Source organism: Haematobia irritans, chromosome 3 (genome assembly GCF_050003625.1).
Source record: "Haematobia irritans isolate KBUSLIRL chromosome 3, ASM5000362v1, whole genome shotgun sequence".
NCBI classification, from domain to species: Eukaryota; Metazoa; Arthropoda; class Insecta; order Diptera; family Muscidae; genus Haematobia; species Haematobia irritans.
The window spans coordinates 215,872,553-215,892,860 of record NC_134399.1 but is presented as its reverse complement, the minus strand read 5'-3'; the positions used below and the strand labels follow the sequence as shown (position 1 = coordinate 215,892,860).

General features: G+C 30.4%; 1 protein-coding gene across 1 annotated transcript; it reads left to right on the top strand.

Annotated features, from left to right (window-relative positions):
• The first annotated feature begins 1,332 nt into the window (after positions 1-1,332).
• Positions 1,333-19,538, top strand: LOC142232109 (N-acetylneuraminate (7)9-O-acetyltransferase). The gene is made up of 4 exons (XM_075302825.1): positions 1,333-1,733; positions 1,825-1,918; positions 9,414-10,166; positions 17,716-19,538. The coding sequence occupies exons 1-4, from the start codon at positions 1,475-1,477 to the stop codon at positions 19,184-19,186; spliced, it is 2,577 nt and encodes an 858-aa protein (XP_075158940.1). The 5' UTR covers positions 1,333-1,474; the 3' UTR covers positions 19,187-19,538.
• Positions 19,539-20,308: the final 770 nt, after the last annotated feature.

Here is a 20,308-nt window from a genome sequence, read left to right as displayed (position 1 = left end):
GTTATAATTACAAAGTCTTTGTTGAAAACTGAACTAGTACTTACTTACCTTTATGCACTTTACAGACTATCAGTTACTCCGGACGGAATGTCGGTGTTTGTAAAGAATCTTACAGTGTGTCGGATCGATGCGACTTGTCGGCGATGACTAAATAATCGGTAAATGTGTTACCGATCCCATAAACATGCAGCAGTATGGATTATGCCTTCGGACTTAATTTATATTGTGCACAATATATGGGATATGTTCGACACGAGCACTGTCGTCCGGAATAACTGATAGCCTCTAATGCGCCTTACAGATTATCAGTTATTCCGGACGGAATGTCGGTGTTTGTAAAGAATCTTACAGTGTGTTGAATCGATACGACTTGTCGGCGATGACTAAATAATCGGTAAATGTGTAAAGGGCACCTTATACGTTCGGATAATCCCTGCGACACAACACGTTGCGGCGACAAATCCGATTGTGTAAGGTCGTGTTCGGCTGTCGCGGGGACGTGTTGGCATAAAATCAAAACAACTTTGATTTTTTCTGGTTGGGTGGTACAAATCATTGAGTGTAAGGGGATGTTCGACAAACATTATCAAAGACAAATTTATTTTTACATTAAAAACAGGCATTTCTGCAATGAAATTAATGATGGATCGCCAATTCTGGTTGAAAATTAAAGAAATACATAAATCTAAACCAGTATTGTGGCAAAAACGTGGAAAAATTCCACTTCCAATCAATGGGAAACCAGGCGACAAGTATTTTAAATTCATCAAGTAATTTGTAATATATTAAATGTGGATTACTTCAGGAATCATTGTTTTGACACATATACCAGGATTTTGTTTTATTATTTACTTCCATTTTTCAGTAAAAAATGGTTTCAACCATAAATCTTCGTACAACTTCATTGTTTGTTTATGCTTCTTCTTATTTTTTCATGTTGTCATCACATTTGTTCGTGCAGTGTAAGAACAAAACTTGAACGAACACACAACAAATAGACGAACCTCTGTCGGAGCGTTTATCCGACCGTCTAAGGTCCGCTTTACCGATCCCATAAACATGCAGCAGTATCGATTATGCCTTCGGACTTAACTTATATTGTGCACAATATATGGGATATGTTCGACACGAGCACTGTCGTCCGGAATAACTGATAGTCTGTAAAGGGTTTAAGACAATCTAAATATAGTACCACCTATACTACTACCCAATTGACATTAGCGCCATCTTGAGAATGTACAAGCATTCATTCACAATATAAAAATACTACATTCAAGATAGTCTGCTATTTCCATTACTGTCAAAATGTCTATTGTGAATTAAAATAATTACGATTTCATAAACAAACCATAAACAACAAAAAAAACGAAACATTTTTCACAGGAAGGCATTGCAATTTGTTTCAGTGTGAAAAACTCTGAAAACCAGCAAAATACAATGATTTAATTTAACGCATTAATTAACAAACAACCTTATGCATCCATACATGACGACGACAGCAGTGACGGCGATAGCAATGAATGAAGAGATCGAATTAAATCATCTGCAGCAGAATGATGGTGGTGCTGGTGTTGGTGGCGTTGTTAGCGGTGTCCAAGATGCTCCCATAACAAATAGCAATTCTAAAGCGGAATATTTCATACAACAGTTAAATTCAAATAACTTTAAAAAATTAGCTTTATGTATGGTTGTGGGTTTCATCATATATCATGGCATCCTCAATTGGCAATTTGGTAAGGACCAATGTTGTTGTTGTTGTATGCACCAATAGTAATTCCAATTTTAATTGTCGCGTTATTTGGTTTCCCTGTTATTTTCTTATAGGCAATGATTCCTGTCAATGGCTGCTATCCAAAGGACGATTTAAGGGTAACAATGAATGGCAGCCCGGCTGTATGGTACACAAATATACGCAAACGTAAGTTCAAATGTGTTTGTTCATATCTTTTTTAAAACCCTTCAAGGTCTTTTGAATATTTTATTAACTACATATTTTGTAACTGTGATTTGTTTTTCGTGATTCACAAGTTGGAATGTTGGGTGTTTATTTTGGTATTCACGATGTTTGTATTGGTTTTAATTTTGAGGTTTAATCGGGATACTATTTCAACTGATAAGAAGAATGTGTTTTTTGCAATTTCAAGTTATTGGGCTGCACACATAAGAATCAGCAATAAGCAGCCAGTAGAATTTACACTCACTCTGTTGGTTTTCATTAAGAACAATTATGGTGATTAATGCCGACTGTAGTCTTATTATCCATAGCACACAATACGAAACATGAAAATATTTGCATATTTTGCATGTCTGTCTGATCAGTCATTTCAAAGAGGTAGTGGGGTGGGATGGGGTGGGTAGGTTGGCTCCTCGTATAATTTTAGTATTATATCTTATTACTATGTTGCTAGAATGTCTCACCACTTGACCTCATCTATTATCTCTTATCGTGGAACATAAAAGATTATAATTTAAAATTTTTATATCATCCACAAGAAAGAGGGAGTGAGTGATATTGTATCTTTGCCATACTTTTGGTAATGTATGAAAATTAGGTTTGAGACCGTATATTAAAGTAAATATATCATATTATGAAAGGTGTAGTCATCTATTGTAATTATACTATAGCTTTCAATGTTGAAATTTGATATATGTTCCTTTTTATCTGTGGACATTGCAAGTGTTTATAAATTATCAAGAAGAAATGCCCAATTAATCAAAGCTTCAATGTGTCCTCAATTTTAAACGAAAATTTTCTATAGAAATAATATAGAAATAATCCATTTTGAATGTGGATTTTCTATAGAAATAAAATTTTGACAAAATTTTTTATAGAAATAAAATTTTGACAAAATTTTTTATAGAAATAAAATTTTGACAAAATTTTTTATAGAAATAAAAATTTGACAAAGTTTTTTATAGAAATAAAAATTTTACAAAAATTTAATATATATGCTCAATTAATCAATGCTTCAATATGTCCTCAATTTTAAGCGAAACTTTTGATCATATGGAGGTAACATAGGTAACCATTTGTATTCTCAGCTCGTACGTGATATTGCAATGTCTGGGTATGTACTTGAAAAATATATGCTGAAAACGGTGAATATTACCAACGTCTTACTTACAGTTGCCATATTGACCACTGTACCAGTTTATTATTAAATAAAATTCTTGGTCTATATTCATATATTCGGGAACAAAAATTTTTTTATAAAGAAGAAGCAGAATTTTTTTTTATTTTTAAAATCAACTATTGAGTTTTGTTTTGGAAAATCTAGCCATATCGACTTTTTTATATTAGCCAAACTTAATAAAATAACTTTGACGAAAAACTCGAAAATTCTAAATCATATTCATGGTCATGGGGCACTCTCATATTTACGCTCGGGTTGGAGCACTCGTACCAGTCTACTCGATTTTCAATGTTGGTCAAACTAAACCTTTAACTGTATCGACTTTTAAAGACAAACTCAAAAAATCCATTTTGAATGTGGAATGTGAAATCAAAAGTCAACATTTCTAAAACTTAAATAGATCCAGTAGTTGATATTTTGATTCTCAATCTAATCCCTACTCCCAGGTGCAACAACAAAAATTGAATTAATGCAAAACATATTTAGAAATAAAATTTTGACAAAATTTTCTATAGAAATAAAATGTTGACAAAATTTTCTATAGAAATAAAATGTTGACAAAATTTTCTATAGAAATAAAATGTTGACAAAATTTTCTATAGAAATAAAATTTTGACAAAATTTTCTATAGAAATAAAATTTTGACAAAATTTTCTATAGAAATAAAATTTTGACAAAATTTTCTATAGAAATAAAATTTTGACAAAATTTTCTATAGAAAAAAAATTAGACAAAATTTCCTATAGAAATAAAATTTTGACAAAATTTTCTATAGAAATAAAATTTTAACAAAATTTTCTATAGAAATAAAATTTTAACAAAATTTTCTATAGAAATAAAATTTTAACAAAATTTCTATAGAAATAAAATTTTGACAAAATTTTCTATAGAAATAAAATTTTGACAAAACTTTTCATAGAAATAAAATGTTGAGAAAACTTTCTATAGATATAAAAATTTTAACAAAATTTAAAAATTTTACAAAATTTTCTATAGAAATAAAATTTTAACAAAATTTTCTATAGAAATAAAATTTTGGCAAAAATTTAATATAGGAATAAAATTTTACCAAAATTCTATATAAAAATAAAATTTTGACGAAATTTTCTATAGAAATAAAATTTTGACAAAATTTTCCATAGATATAAAATGTTAACAAAACTTTCCATAGAAATAAAATTTTGAGAAAACATTCTGTAGATATAAAAATTTTAACAAAATTTTATATAAAAATAAAATTTTGAGAAAACATTCTATAGATATAAAAATTTTGACAAAATTTTCGATAGAAATAACATTTTGATAAGATTTTCTATATAAATAAAATTTTCTATAGAAATAAAATTTTGACAAAATTTTCTATAGAAATAAAATTTTCACAAAATTTTCTATAGAAATAAAATTTTGACAAAATTTTCTATAGAAATAAAATTTTGACAAAATTTTCTATAGAAATAACATTTTGACAAAATTTTCTATAGAAATAAAATTTTGACAAAATTTTCTATAGAAATAAAATTTTGACAAAATTTTCTATAGAAATAAAATTTTGACAAAATTTTCTATAGAAATAAAATTTTGACAAAATTTTCTATAGAAATAAAATTTTGACAAAATTTTTCATAGAGATAAAATTTTGACAAAAGTTTCTATAGAAATAAAATTTTGACAAACTTTTCTATAGGAATAAAATTTTAATAAATTTTTCTATAGAAATAAAATTTTAACAAAATTTTCTATAGAAATAGAATTTTGACAAAATTTTCTATTCTAAAATGTTGACAAAACTTTTCATAGAAATAAAATTTTGAGAGAACATTCTATAGATATAAAAATTTTGACGACATTTTCTATAGAAATAAAATTTTGATAAAATTTTCTATAGATATAAAATTTTGATGAAATTTTCTATATAAATAAAATTTTGACGAAATTTTCTATAAAAATAAAATTTTTATAAAATTTTCTGAAGAAATAAAATTTTGACAAAATTTTCTATAGAAATAAAATTCTGACAAAATAAATAAAATATTTACAAAACTTTATATAGAAATAAAATTTTGACAAAATTTTCTATAGAAATAAAATTTTGGCAAAATATAAAAATAACATTTTGATAAATTTTTCTATAGAAATAAATTTTCACAAAATTTATATAGAAATAAAATTTTGGCAAAAATTTAATTTAGGAATAAACTTTTAACAAAATTTTATATATAGAAATAAAATTTTGACGAAATTTTCTATAGAAATAAAATTTTGATAAAATTTTCTATAGAAATAAAATTTTGACAAAATTGTCTATAGAAATAAAATTTTGACAACATTTTCTATAGAAATAAAATTTTGACAACATTTTCTATAGAAATAAAATGTTAACAAAATTGTATTTCTATAGAAATAATGCTTTGAGAAAATTGTCTACAGAAATAAAATTTTGACAAAAATTTCCATAGAAAAAAAATTTAGAGAAAACATTCTATAGATACAAAAATTTTAACAAAATTTTATATAGAAATTTCTATAGAAATAAAATGTTAACAAAATTGTATTTCTATAGAAATAATGCTTTGAGAAAATTGTCTACAGAAATAAAATTTTGACAAATTTTTCCATAGAAATAAAATGTTGACAAAACTTTCCATGGAAATAAAATTGTTGGGAAAACATTCTATAGATATAAAAATTTTAACAATTTTTAAAAATTTGACATTTTCTATAGAAATAAATTTTTGACAACATTTTCTATAGACATAAAATTTTGATAAATTTTTCTATAGAAATAAATTTTCACAAAATTTATATAGAAATAAAATTTTTAACAAAAATTTAATATAGGAATAAAATTTTAACAAAATTCTATATATAGAAATAAAATTTTGACGAAATTTTCTATAGAAATAAAATTTTGACAAAATTTTCGATAGAAATAAAATTTTGACAACATTTTCTATAAAAATAAAATGTTAACAAAATTGTATTTCTATATAAATAATGCTTTGAGAAAATACAACCGCCTTGCTCGATTTTTTTAGAATTGGACTTACGTTTTCAGATTTGCTTGAACTCGCAGACGGTTGAACCGAAGGTAAAATATGATCATTTGGTAGAAAAAGGTACTCCCTTTTGTTATATCCGGTCGTGGAGAGGTACCTCCCCCTTGCCCAGCTTTTTGTTAATTTGACTTACGTTCTTCGATTTGCTTAAAATTTTCAGTGAAAGTTGGGGGTGACTATGGAACAAAGATCCGCAACTTCATTTTCTGAAATTGGATCAGGGAAGGGACCCTTTGCCGGAGGGGTACCTCCCCCTTGCCAATCCTTTTTCAAGTTTCGGATTTGCTTGAAGTCGGAAACGGTCAAACAGATTTACTTTAACTTTTCAAGAATGTAAAGGGTAACCATGTGGTGAAAATAGGGTACCTCATTTGTTGGTATCTGGTCGGGGAGGGGTACCTCCCCCTTGCCCGATTTTTTTTGAAAATTGGACATAAGTTCTCCGATTAACTTAAAATTTTTCAGGATGGTAGGGGTGGCCCCTAGAAAAGGAACCGCTAATTTATTTTTCGAAATTTAGTCGTGGAGGGGTCTCTCCCCTTTACTCTACTTTTTTTTAAATCCAGTACAGTAAAATACAGTGTACAGTACTACTCTTCTCGGGTTTTATTGAAATTTATGCAGTAGTCGTGTAAAATGTTTTTAGGAAACTGTTCTACGTGCTTTTTAAAAACGAAATAGTGCGGACACGCGTATCTTTTGATATTAAAAAAAACTATTAAATTGTGGCTTTGTTATTTTACCTTTCATAACTATTACCGATAAAGTAGTCAGTGTGAAATCAGTGTGTAGCAATAATTACCTTCGATTATTACCATTTGCATTCACAACTCTGTAACTCCTGTAATAAATTTTTAAATCATGCCAATGAAGAAGAAGGCAACTCTTACGAAACTTTCTATAAAATCGCATCAAATCCTGTCACAAAGATTTCGATCAAGCACATTAGTTGATACCTGATTTTGTGATATTTGGCCGGAAGAGAGGCCGCCCTTTTAGGCTTATAATTTGCTTGACATTTTCTGGGACGTTTACAAAAGATACGCTACATCACTTTTCGATATTTAGTCGGGGAGGAGGTCCTCCTCTAAAACTGCAAAAAAAAACAACAATTCTTAAGTTTTCTTGAAATTTACATAGGCAGTGGGGGAAGGTTATGAACGAAGAGGCAACCTTCCTTGCCCCACACTTGAAGGAAAGTTTCAAGAATTTTCAGGGAAGGTTAGGGGTGCTTTTCACTACGGTGTTTGTCGATATTGTATCGGGGAAAGTGACGTCCCTTTAAAACAATAGAGGAAAATTTAAACATCTCCGATCTACTTGAAATTTACAGGGACGTGGCAGGAGGTGATTAAATTTATACATGATTTTTAAATTTGTATATGATTTTTCGATATCTGGTTGGGGAAGGGGAAAATTGAAATAAACTTTGTCGATTTACTTCGATAGAATTTATATGGACCATTGAGTAGTTGCGAAATTAATATAGGGTACGTGATAGTCCGATATCTGGTCGGAGTGGAGCGAAGGTGGCGAGAGGGTTCCCTTTTGTCCGTTTTTTTTGTTTTTTCTTAAATTGAAAGTAGAGGTTTGTCCGTAAATGGGAACTCGGTACATAATTTTATGATTTTTGCACAGGCTTCTGCCAGACTTCTTTTTAGTAAAGAGAGGGTTCTCTTTTAACCGTTTTTTTTTTCTTAAGTTGAAAGTAGAGGGCTGTCCGTAAATGGAAACTCGGTACATAATTTTATGATTTTTGCACAGACTTCTGCCAGACTTCTTTTTAGTAAAGAACTTAAATTTACATGAAATTGGCAGCCAACGTAGAGGGTGCATCATTTTCCAACATTTTAGCAAATGTTAATGTGGTAAAATTTTTTACTACTTTTGCTTTTTCCGATTTATTGGATGGGAAACAGTAATTCTTTGTATGTTAATATAATATAGTGCTTAATTTTCAGATATATTGAGGAGAAGGATACCTTTCCTTGACAAACCACATTTAAAATTCACAAGAAATATAGAAGATTGTCCAACTACTTGAATACAGAACATTATTAAAAAAATTGGAGGAAAGGGTACACACTCTCCCGCCGTATTTGTACCTATATACGAAAAATCAAGTAGTCCGATTTGTTTAAAAGAATTGAAATCTTTTCGAATTTGTTTTCAGCACGAAGGATATAGTTGACTAAGTTAACGCAAAATGTTCCTCCAAATACGCTTCGGAAGGCGCAGCGAAGCGGGCCGGGTTACGCTAGTTTTATATAAAAATAAAATTTTGACGAAATTTTCTATAGAAATAAAATTTTAACAAAATTTTCTATAGAAATTAAATTTTGACAAAATTTTCCATAGAAATAAAATTTTGACAAAATTTTCTATAGAAATAAAATTTTGACAAAAGTTTGTATAGAAATAAAATTTTAACAAAATTTAATATAGAAATAAAATTTTGACAAAATTTAATATCGAAATAAAATTTTGACAAAATTTTATATAGAAACAAAATTTTGACAAAATTTAATATAGAAATAAAATTTTTACTAAATTTTCTATAGAAATACAATTTAGACAAAATTTTCCATAAATAAAATTGTCGAAATTTTCTATGGAAATACAATTTTGACAAAATTTTCTATAGAAATAAAAATTTGACAAAATTTTCTACAGAAATAAAATTTTGAAAAAATTTTCTATAGAAATAAAATGTTGACAAAATTTTCTATAGAAATAAAATTTTGACAAAATTTTCTATAAATTCGCTATAAGTTTTCATTTTCGTCCTACTATCCCATTGTAAGTTCTCCCTTTTTGTAGAAGCTGTAATTGAAATTTACTTATAGTATTATAATAAAGCATTTCTCTTGAAGAAAAAACATTTTTTCATACTAATCAAAAAATTTTGATCAAAAACTTCAAAATAAGAATTTTTTTATTTTTAATAAATTTTGGTAGATTATTTTTGGCACGAGTGGCAACGTGCCAATCGCTCAATATTTCAAGTATCACCTCCAGTGAAACCTCTGAGAAGTGGACACTCACGGTCGACGGTATTTTGAGCATATTTGTTTAATTTTTATTTTTTTAGAATAGCACAAAGTCCCAAACATCTGTCCACTTTTGGGAGGTGTCCGGTTTTCAGAGTATTTTAGAGGTTTCACTGTTTTTTCCAACCCGATTATAATTTCTCATTATTTGTTTTTGTTTTTTGTTCTTGCAGTGACACTCGTCGATGTTTACGTTATTTGGCATTTTGGAGCTACAAAAATCATTTCATATTCGTTGGTGATTATTCGATACATGAATTCTATAAGGAATTCATAAATCACTTACATCCCACTGATGATGAAAACACTTCGAAACAATCACAACCTCCCATTGATACAGAATATGAGGATGCTAAATTGAAAATGCGTGCCACTTACATCTATGCCAATGAGGTGTCGGATAGTTTATTGGAAACACTTACGAAATTCCATGATTCCAGTGAAGTGAGAACAGTTTTTATTGTTGGCTTTACGCATCGTAATTTTCTCAGTGGCAATGTAACCGAAGATCTCTTGAAACAATATAAGACCAACTTGACAAGACTCGTTTTGCCATTTGATCAATTGGTAGCTGAAAAAGCCATAGTTTTGTGGAAACTACAAGATCGTGTTAATGAGGAGAAACTGATTGATTCATGGAAGCTGGTTAAAAATGAGGACATCGATCGTCTTAATCATATAGCTCGTAGTGTTTTTCGTTATACCGATGCCACTGTGTGGGAATCAGCTTGGCAGATATCTAATGGTTTGGTAGATGCTGCTGTAGATGGCTATAAGTTATGCACTTTGGGTTTGAAGCATTATACCCAGCTGATTTTGAATATGTATTGCAATGATAATATGAACTATAATGATGGTAGTTGTTGTAGTAGTGCCGAGCCGTATACACTATTGCAAATTGTAACCTATGCGGTTTTTGGAGTATGGTAAGTTTTGAAATATTTGCATATAACTACAATAGGACTTTTTCGCCCCGTGAAATTTAATGTTGGGAGGAATTATCGAAAAGCCAAGATTGAAGAATTTATATAGGGCCAAATGTTCCCACATGGACGAATAGCATGAAATTAATAGTGGTAAAATGTCATAAATATTCACAACATTAAATTTGCAGTTCAAATTTGAAGCGGCTCGGATGTAATGTATTCCTTCATGAGACCAGTACTGCCAGTAATTCTCAAAAATCCCCAATTTAAATTAATATTCCTCACAAAAATCTCAAAAAAAAATGTTTGGACAAGTTGTGAAAACAATAAAAAAATAAAGTAATAGGCTCTGCTGTAGAAAATCTGTAATATAAAAATGTTGTCATACCAGTTTTTGAGCTGATATAAAATCAAGATTTCAAAGCACAACACCGGAGAATGGTGATTGTCAGCCAAATGAGGGGAACAAGCTTTAGGCCCCTGTCCTCAAGATTTTTTTTTCACAATTGTAGAAAAATGTCAGAGTAAATCTACGAATTAGCGGTTGGGCCCCAAAAAACCTGGTTTATCTTTGAAGCACACATACAATCGACTGATGTTTACTTTCGGCAAAGCCCTATAGACTGCAAGATGATTGGATGGACGTACGTTTCGGAATTACCACATTCCTCATCAGCATTCTCTACTTGCAGCAAAACTATCAACCAATTATCAGAATAAATTCAGGCAGTTCATTAAACCCAACAATGAACCGCACTTGAACCTTCCGAAAAAAGGTTTTACATGATAGCCGGCTTATGCCGAAATAATTTCGTACAAACATATCTATTTTCCTTTGCCACCGTCAAATCATCGAGTGCAGTTGGCTGGGTCTATTTTGAGTGTGCTTCCTCTTTTTTTCATTCGTTTTGTTTTGTTATTGTTGTTTTTTTCTTCTGATGATTAAAGAAAAAAACCAACAATAACAAAACAAAACGAATGAAATAAAATTTTGACAAACATTTTGACCAAATTTTCTATAGAAATCTAATTTTGACGATATATTCTATAGAAAAAAACAAGTACATACGGCCGCAAGTTCGGCCAGGCCGAGTCTTATGTACCCACCACCATGGATTGCATAGAAACCTCTACGAAAGACTGTGATTTAGTCCATACATGGTATATATTAGACAAAAAAGTTATTGATATGGACCAATTTTTGTGTGATTGGGGATCGATTTATCTGAGGGCCATATATAACTATAGACCGATATGGACCTAGTTAGCCATGGTTGTTAACGACCATATACTAGCACAATGTACCAAATTTCAACTCACTCGGATGAAATTTGCTCCTCCAAGAGGTTCCAAAACCAAATCTCGGGATCGGTTTATATGGGGCTATGTACGATTATGGACTGATATGGACCACTTTTGGCATGGTTGTTAAATATCATATACTACCACCACGTACCAAATTTCAAGCAGATCGGATGAATTTTGCTTCTCCAAAAGGCACCGGAGGTCAAATCTGGGGATCGGTTTATATGGGAGCTATATATAACTATGGACTGATAGGAACCAATTCCTGCATGGTTGTTGGATACCATATACTAACATGACCTACCAAATTTCAACCGAATGGCAAGAATTTTGCTCTTCCAAGGGGCTCTGGAGGTCAAATCTGTGGATCGGTTTATATGGGGCCTATATATAATTATGGACCGATATCGACCAATTTTTGCATGGGAGTTTGAGGCCATATATTAACACCACATACCAAATTTCAACTGAATCAGATGAATTTTGGTCTTCCAAGAGGTTCCGGACGTCAAATCTGGTGATCGGTTTATATGGGGGCTATATATAATTATGAACCAATGTGGACCAATTTTTGCATGGTTGTTATAGACCATATACTAACATCACGTACCAAATTTCAGCCGGATCGGATGAAATTTGCTTCTCTTAGAGGCTTCGTAAGCCAAATTTTGGGGTCCGTTTATATGGGGGCTATACGTAAAAGTGAACCGATATGGCCCATTTGCAATACCATCCGACCTACATCAATAACAACTACTTGTGCCAAGTTTCAAGTCGATAGCTTGTTTCGTTCGGAAGTTAGCGTGATTTCAACAGACGGACATGCTCAGATCGACTCAGAATTTCACCACGACCCAGAATATATATACTTTATGGGGTCTTAGAGCAATATTTCGATGTGTTACAAACGGAATGATAAAGTTAATATACCCCCCATCCTATGGTGGTGGGTATAACAAGTAAGTAAAGTAGAAAGTCGGGCGGGCCGACTATATCATACCCTAAACCACCATTACAGTGGTGCATATTTAAGAAAATTAAGGGGTATAAGTCTATGGGTGATTTGTGTCAATCTGACTATAGCTCATAGTCAATGTTGCCACGGAAAATGTTCGGTTTACCCTACAAGAACAAGAAAAGTTCCCTACTTTCTCATACATTCCCAAACAATTTTTCCTACTATATTTTTCGTTAAATTTAAAAAATTTTACAAAACATAAATGGTTCTAAGTACTTTATTATCTTAAACCATGAATATGCAACGTATATAACTTAGAATATAAATTTGTATTACCACCACGGTTGCCACAGTTGGTAGAATTCTACCCAAATTAGTAATCGTTTTTGTTAAATCTCTATAAAAATAAAATTTTGGAAAAAGTCTCTGTAAACAAATTTTTGTGAGAAATTTTTCTATAAAATAAAATTTTGACAATAAATTCTATAGAAATAAAATTTTGAGAAAAAATTCCACAGAAATAAAATTTTGAGAAAATTTTTATAGAAATAATATTTTGAAAAAAATTTCTATAGAAATACAATTTTGACAAAATGTTCTATAGAAATAAAATGTTGACAAAATTCTCTACAGGAATAAAGTTTACCACACATTGTTAAAGATCAAGCCTTGCCGGCTTCTAATTTCCTCCTCTAGAGCCACCAAAATGTAAAAATTATTACAAAATGTGTTGTGTGAAAATGTCCTACATTGTGGCCCTACGTCCCTACAAGACGCTAAATATTAGAAAAACCCTACATATAGGGAATTTCCCCTACTTCCAGCAACACTGGCTGTGTTGATATTGCGCCTACGGAGTTAGTATGCCACTAATATTGAGCCCATTATTAAAAAAGAGAAAATCGTTAAAATAGTGTGGGTACTATGGCCAAATTTGGGAAAATCGAGCGATGCATATATATGGAAGCTATATTTAAATCTGAACCAATTTGCATAATATTTTGCGGGTTTGATTAATACCACAAAAGGTTACCTTGTGCAAGATTTGAGTAAGATCAGCCACGAAATGAGGCCTGTATGGTCAAACATAAGGTTATTAGGGGCGAATTTTTCAAAATCGGGTGATACATATATGGGAGCTATATCTACATCTGAACCGATTTCGATGAAATTTTGTACATATAGTTAGTACTATAGAGAACTGGATCTAGCCAACTTTTAATATGATCGGTTAATAAATAAGGATTCTATGGCCAAATTTGGGAAAATCGGGCTATACATATATATGGGAGCTATATCTAAATCTGAACCGATTTCGATGATTTTTTGCACATGTAGTTAGTGCTATAGAAGACTACATTTAGCCAAATTTTGGTAAGATCGGTTGATAAAAAAGGGTTTTATGGCCAAATTTAGAAAAATCGGGCGGTACATATATATGGGAGCTATAGCTAAATCTGAACCGATTTCGATGATTTTTTTGCACATATAGTTAGTGCTATAGAAGATTATATTTAGCCAACTTTGAGTAAGATCGGTTGATAAATAAAGGTTTTGTGGCCAAATTTGGCAAAATCGGGTGATACATATATATGAGAGCTATATCTAAATCTGAACCGATTTGGATGAAATTTTGCAGACTTGAAGGGCGATGGAAAAGATTACCTTTTGCCAAATTTGGTGACGATCCGTTTGAAAAAACGCGCAACGTGAACCCATTTGTCGCAATCGGGCGGAGCTATATCTAAATTTGATCCGATTTCTTCCAAATTCAATAGCATTCGTCCTTATGCCCAAACAACTCCCTGCACCAAATTTCATCAAAATCGGTTAATAATTGCGACCGAAATCCTGTGAACAACAAATACATGGACAGACGGACGGACACCAAGCGCTAGATCGACTCAGGAGGTGATTCTGAGTCGATCGGTATATATTTTATGGGGTCTAAAATCAATATTTCTGGTAGGCACCTTTTTTGGCCGATCAAACTTATTATACCCTGACCACTATGTGGTTTAGGGTATAAAAATTTGACAACAATTGTTATAGAAATCAAATTTTGGCAAAATTGTCTATAGAAATGAAATTTTGACAAAATTTTCTATAGAAATAAAATATTGCCACAATTTTCTACAGAAATCTACTTTTGACCAAATTTTCTATAGAAATAAAATGTTAACAAAATTTTCTATAGAAATACAATTTTGACACAATTTTCTATAGAAATGAAATTTTGACAAAATTTTGTATAGAAATAAAATTTTGACAAAATTTTCTATAGAAATAAAATTTTGACAAAATTTTCTATAGAAATAAAATTTTGACACAATTTTCTATAGAAATAAAATTTTGTCAAAATTTTCGATAGAAATAAAATTGTGACAAATTTTTCTATAGAAATAAAATTTTGACAAAATTTTCTATCGAAATAAAATTTTGACAAAAGTTTCTATAGAAATCTAATTTTGACCAAATTTTCTATAGAAATAAAATTTTGACAAATTTTTCTATAGAAATCAAATTTTGACAAAATTTTTTATAGAAATAAAATATAGAAATAAATTTGTTTAGGCAGTAGTCGACTATCAAACCCTTTTTCGGGAGGTTCAAGTGTAGTTCACGTTGGGTTGAGTGAATTACCCGAATTTATTCTGATAATTGGTTGATAGTTTTGCTGCAAGTAGAGGATGCTGATGAGGAATGTGGTAATTCCGAAACAGCTGTACATCCAACCATCTTGCAGTCTATAGGGCTTTGCCCAAATAAATTTGACAAGCATACTTTTCCTCTGTTGGTTAAGCTACAATTGTAGTTTAGTCAATGCATGGCTTTAAGCTGAGATCAAAAAAACAAAAAAACAACAATAACGATTGAAGAGAAGCCAACAATAACAAACAAAACGAATGAAGATAGAGGAAGCACGCTCAAAAACAAACCCAGCCAAATACATACAAATCGATGATTTGAGTTTGGCAAAGGAAAAGAGATATGCTGGCAAATTTGTTTAGGCAGTAGTCGACTATCAAACCCTTTTTCGGGAGGTTCAAGTGTAGTTCACGTTGGGTTGAGTGAATTACCCGAATTTATTCTGATAATTGGTTGATAGTTTTGCTGCAAGTAGAGGATGCTGATGAGGAATGTGGTAATTCCGAAACAGCTGTACATCCAACCATCTTGCAGTCTATAGGGCTTTGCCCAAATAAATTTGACAAGCATACTTTTCCTCTGTTGGTTAAGCTACAATTGTAGTTTAGTCAATGCATGGCTTTAAGCTGAGATCAAAAAAACAAAAAAACAACAATAACGATTGAAGAGAAGCCAACAATAACAAACAAAACGAATGAAGATAGAGGAAGCACGCTCAAAAACAAACCCAGCCAAATACATACAAATCGATGATTTGAGTTTGGCAAAGGAAAAGAGATATGCTGGCAAATTTGTTTAGGCAGTAGTCGACTATCAACCCCTTTTTCGGGAGGTTCAAGTGTAGTTCACGTTGGGTTGAGTGAATTACCCGAATTTATTCTGATAATTGGTTGATAGTTTTGCTGCAAGTAGAGGATGCTGATGAGAAATGTGGTAATTCCGAAACAGCTGTACATCCAACCATCTTGCAGTCTATAGGGCTTTGCCCAAATAAATTTGACAAGCATACTTTTCCTCTGTTGGTTAAGCTACAATTGTAGTTTAGTCAATGCATGGCTTTAAGCTGAGATCAAAAAAACAAAAAAATAAAATTTTGACAAAATTTTCTATAGAAATAAAATTTTGACAAATTTTTCTATAGAAATCAAATTTTGACAAAATTTTTTATAGAAATAAAATTTTGACAAAATTTTCTATAGAAATAAAATTTTGACAAATTTTTCTATAGAAAAAAATGTTGACAAAATTTTCTATAGAAATAAAATTTTGACAAAATTTTCTATAGAAATAAAATTTTGACACAATTTTCTATAGAAATAAAATTTTGTCAAAATTTTCGATAGAAATAAAATTGTGACAAATTTTTCTATAGAAATAAAATTTTGACAAAAGTTTCTATAGAAATCTAATTTTGACCAAATTTTCTATAGAAATAAAATTTTGACAAATTTTTCTATAGAAATCAAATTTTGACAAAATTTTTTATAGAAATAAAATTTTGACAAAATTTTCTATAGAAATAAAATTTTGACAAAATTTTCTATAGAAATAAAATTTTGACAAAATTTTCTATAGAAATAAAATTTTGACAAAATTTTCTATAGAAATAAAATTTTGACAAAATTTTCTATAGAAATAAAATTTTGACAAAATTTTCTATAGAAATCAAATTTTGACAAAATTTTCTATAGAAATAAAATTTTGACAAAATTTTCTATAGAAATCAAATTTTGACAAAATTTTCTATAGAAATCAAATTTTGACAAAATTTACTATAGAAATAAAATTTTGACAAAATTTTCTATAGAAATAAAATTTTGACAAAATTTTCTATAGAAATAAAATTTTGACAAAATTTTCTATAGAAATAAAATTTTAACAAAATTTTCTATAGAAATCTAATTTGGACCAAATTTTGACAAAATTTTTTTATAGAAATAAAATGTTGACAAAATTTTCTATAGAAATAAAATTTTGACAAAATTTTCTTTAGAAATAAAATTTTGACAAAATTTTCTATAGAAATAAAATTTTAACAAAATTGTCAATAGAAATAAATTTTCACAAAATTTTCTATCGAAATAAAATTTTGACAAAATTTTCTATCGAAATAAAATTTTCATAAAATTTTCTCTAGAAATAAAATTTTGACAAAAATTTCTATAGAAATAAAATTTTGACAAAATTTTCTATAGAAATAAAATTTTGACAAAATTTTCTATAGAAATAAAATTTTCACAAAATTTTCTAAAGAAATAAAATTTTGACAAAAATTTCTAAAAAAAATAAAAATTGTGAGAAAAATTTTCTATAGAAATAAAATTTTGACAAAATTTTCTATAGAAATAAAATTTTGACAAAATTTTCTATAGAAATAAAATTTTGATAAAATTTTCTATAGAAAAACAATTTTTATATAGAAATAAAATTTTCACAAGTTTTCTATTGTCAATTAAAAAATTAACTAACACAATTAAATTTATAATCAAATTGAAATTGGAAAAAATCGATGGTTTTTATTTTATATTAGTATTACAACTCAAAACTGTGGGTTTGTGTTTCTGAAATTTAATGATTATTTTTATATATCCAAATCCGCTAATAAATCTTCCTTTAATTTCAATTTTTCTTTTGTAGCATTGTATTGGCCTGTGGCATGTTCTTTCGACGATGGCTGCTGCATTTACGAGGACACACATTCTATACACCATTGAAGGCAGAACGTCATGGCCTGCACACAGCACCAACAACATCAGCATCATCATCGTCATCCGGGCTGGCCAATGGTGGCCCATCATTGGTCATGACACGCATAGATTATTCAACGCCCATTGTGGCCTTGGCCATGCTGGGCATTATTATGACCTATTTCTATTTATGTGATCGCACAAATTTTTTCATGAAAGAGAACAAGTACTATTCGGAATTTAGTTTTTGGATACCGGTGGGCTATGTTTTTGCTTTGGGTTTATTTTTCACGGAAGATTCGCGTTTCACAAAAGTCCTGAATCGAGATCAATCGGATGAGCTAAAGGGCTGGATACTTTTGGTGGTACTCATCTATTATATGACGGGAGCTGATCGTGTGCTACCCATACATATGCATATTAAGCTATTGCTAAGTGGTTATCTATTCCATACGGGCTATAGCCATTTTTCGTATATGTGGCAAACTGGTAATTCGGGATTTAGTTTTTTCCAGGTCATGTTCCGTCTGAACTTTATGACAGTGATTTTATGCTTTTGCATGAACCGTCCATATCAATTCTATTATTTTGTGCCATTGTTATCGTTTTGGATGTGTGTTATATATTTTTTGCTCGCCTTGCCACCTCGCATAACTGCCAGTTCGGTAGAGGCAAATCCTTTGCACTACCTCTATTTGGTGGGGAAATTTGTGGGTTGCTTTAGTGTGGTCACCATACTCTTTATGTCTGAGGTATTCTTTGAGAGAATATTTGTCACCAGGCCTTGGAAGGCCTTATTTGTGACCACCGACGACGATATCCATGATTGGTGGTATCAATGGAAATTGGATCGTTATACGGTGATGTTTGGCATGATCTTCGCTGCCTGTTTTCACATAGCCCAGAAATACAGCATTTTCGATGATAATAATCATGGCAATCTCTTTGCCCGTAGGACATCGATAACAGTGACTTTATTGGCTGTTTTGGGTGTAGGATTCTATACCACATTTTCATTTCTATGTCGTAACGAACAAAATTGTGAAGAGATTCATTCGTATATACTCTTCATACCCATTATTGGCTATATAATTTTAAGAAATATTTCGGGGATATTGCGGACCAGATATTCATCGTTTTTTGCCTGGTTTGGTCGCATATCGCTGGAGTTGTTTATATGCCAATATCACATATGGTTGGCGGCCGATCGTCATGGTATTCTGGTGTTGTTGCCAGGATTCCCCACACTTAATATGATAATAACATCGTTCATATTTGTATGCGCTTCACATGAAATGCATCGTATTACGGAAATCCTACTGCCCTATGCAGTACCAAATGACTGGAAATTAGTAACACGTAATCTAATCATATTTCTTATAATACTAATCCCTATAGCTCATTCCGATGGTATGTTTTAGATGGGGAGGAAGAAGAAGTGGACAAGCGTAGAGATAGAGGGTAGATAAATTTTAGGAGCACGATAGAGCACCTTTTTTGCCAGATGATAATAAACAAAAAACAAATGACTAAAGCATAATAGAAAACCAAATTTTTTCAATAATAAACTAAAATAAAAAATGCTTAACAAATTTAGTAGATCACAATAAATAAATGATAAAAATAATTAAAAATGCAAAGTATTGAGGTGTTAGGTCTTGGAGATTGGAGCATAACAAGTCAATTTAAGTCCTTAGAAAGTTTTAAACTGCTAGTAGTCTACTATTAATAAAAAAAAAGAAAACAACAACAACAACAATTGTTGTTTCATAATCATATTAGTCTTTCATTTTTACAAAATGTCTCTTTCAACTTAATTATTATTATTATATTATTATTATTATAGGAACACTTATTTATTTATACTCGTACTTATTAACTAATGGAATATCCAGATTTTTTTGTTTTGTTTTCTTTTGTTTTCTCTCTTAGTTTAGCTTGGCTCAAGCACAAAAAAAAAACAGAAATGAACGATAAACAAATCAATACAAGTTTTGAAATTATACAATAAAAAAAAAAACAAGAATGGTAAAAAGCTCAAAGATCAAAAGCATGGTGTATCGATCCTATTTGCAAATTTTGGGGAAATTTATGAAATGAATTGTCTGCCGGCGTTGGTGATATTTGCATGCTAGGTAAGTTTGAAACGCACATATATACGGGGGTACTAGATTATAGTATATAGAATTTCAGCTGAATTTAGTGAAATATATACCATCAAGAAAATCGCTTCTGATTTGAATTTGAGTTTTAGAGGACTTTCGCAATTCTCTATATCAGAGTTTCCCAAATGGGGGGGCGCGCCCCCCTAGGGGGGCACCACGAGGTTCCAAGGCGGGCGCAGCTTCATTTTTGGTTGAGCAGGTTTTGTATCATTAAACTTCTTAAAACAACACTAATTGTTAAGTTCAACAAAACATCAATAATATACAAAAAAAAAAAAATGCATACCATTCGTACATTGCGAAATATTCATTTATAACCACAGTGAGAGAACAATAAAAGTTACATGCAATTCTATAATTTGTTGTCGGTTTTCCATT

What these genes read in the sequence shown, in the direction of transcription:
- LOC142232109 (XM_075302825.1), top strand. Translation starts at nt 1,475, where the DNA reads ATGCATCCATACATGACGACGACAGCAGTGACGGCGATAGCAATGAAT. An exon ending in GTACACAAATATACGCAAAC is followed by an intron (nt 1,919 to 9,413) that starts GTAAGTTCAAAT and finishes TTGTTCTTGCAG; the next exon opens with TGACACTCGTCGATGTTTAC. An exon ending in TATGCGGTTTTTGGAGTATG is followed by an intron (nt 10,167 to 17,715) that starts GTAAGTTTTGAA and finishes TTTCTTTTGTAG; the next exon opens with CATTGTATTGGCCTGTGGCA.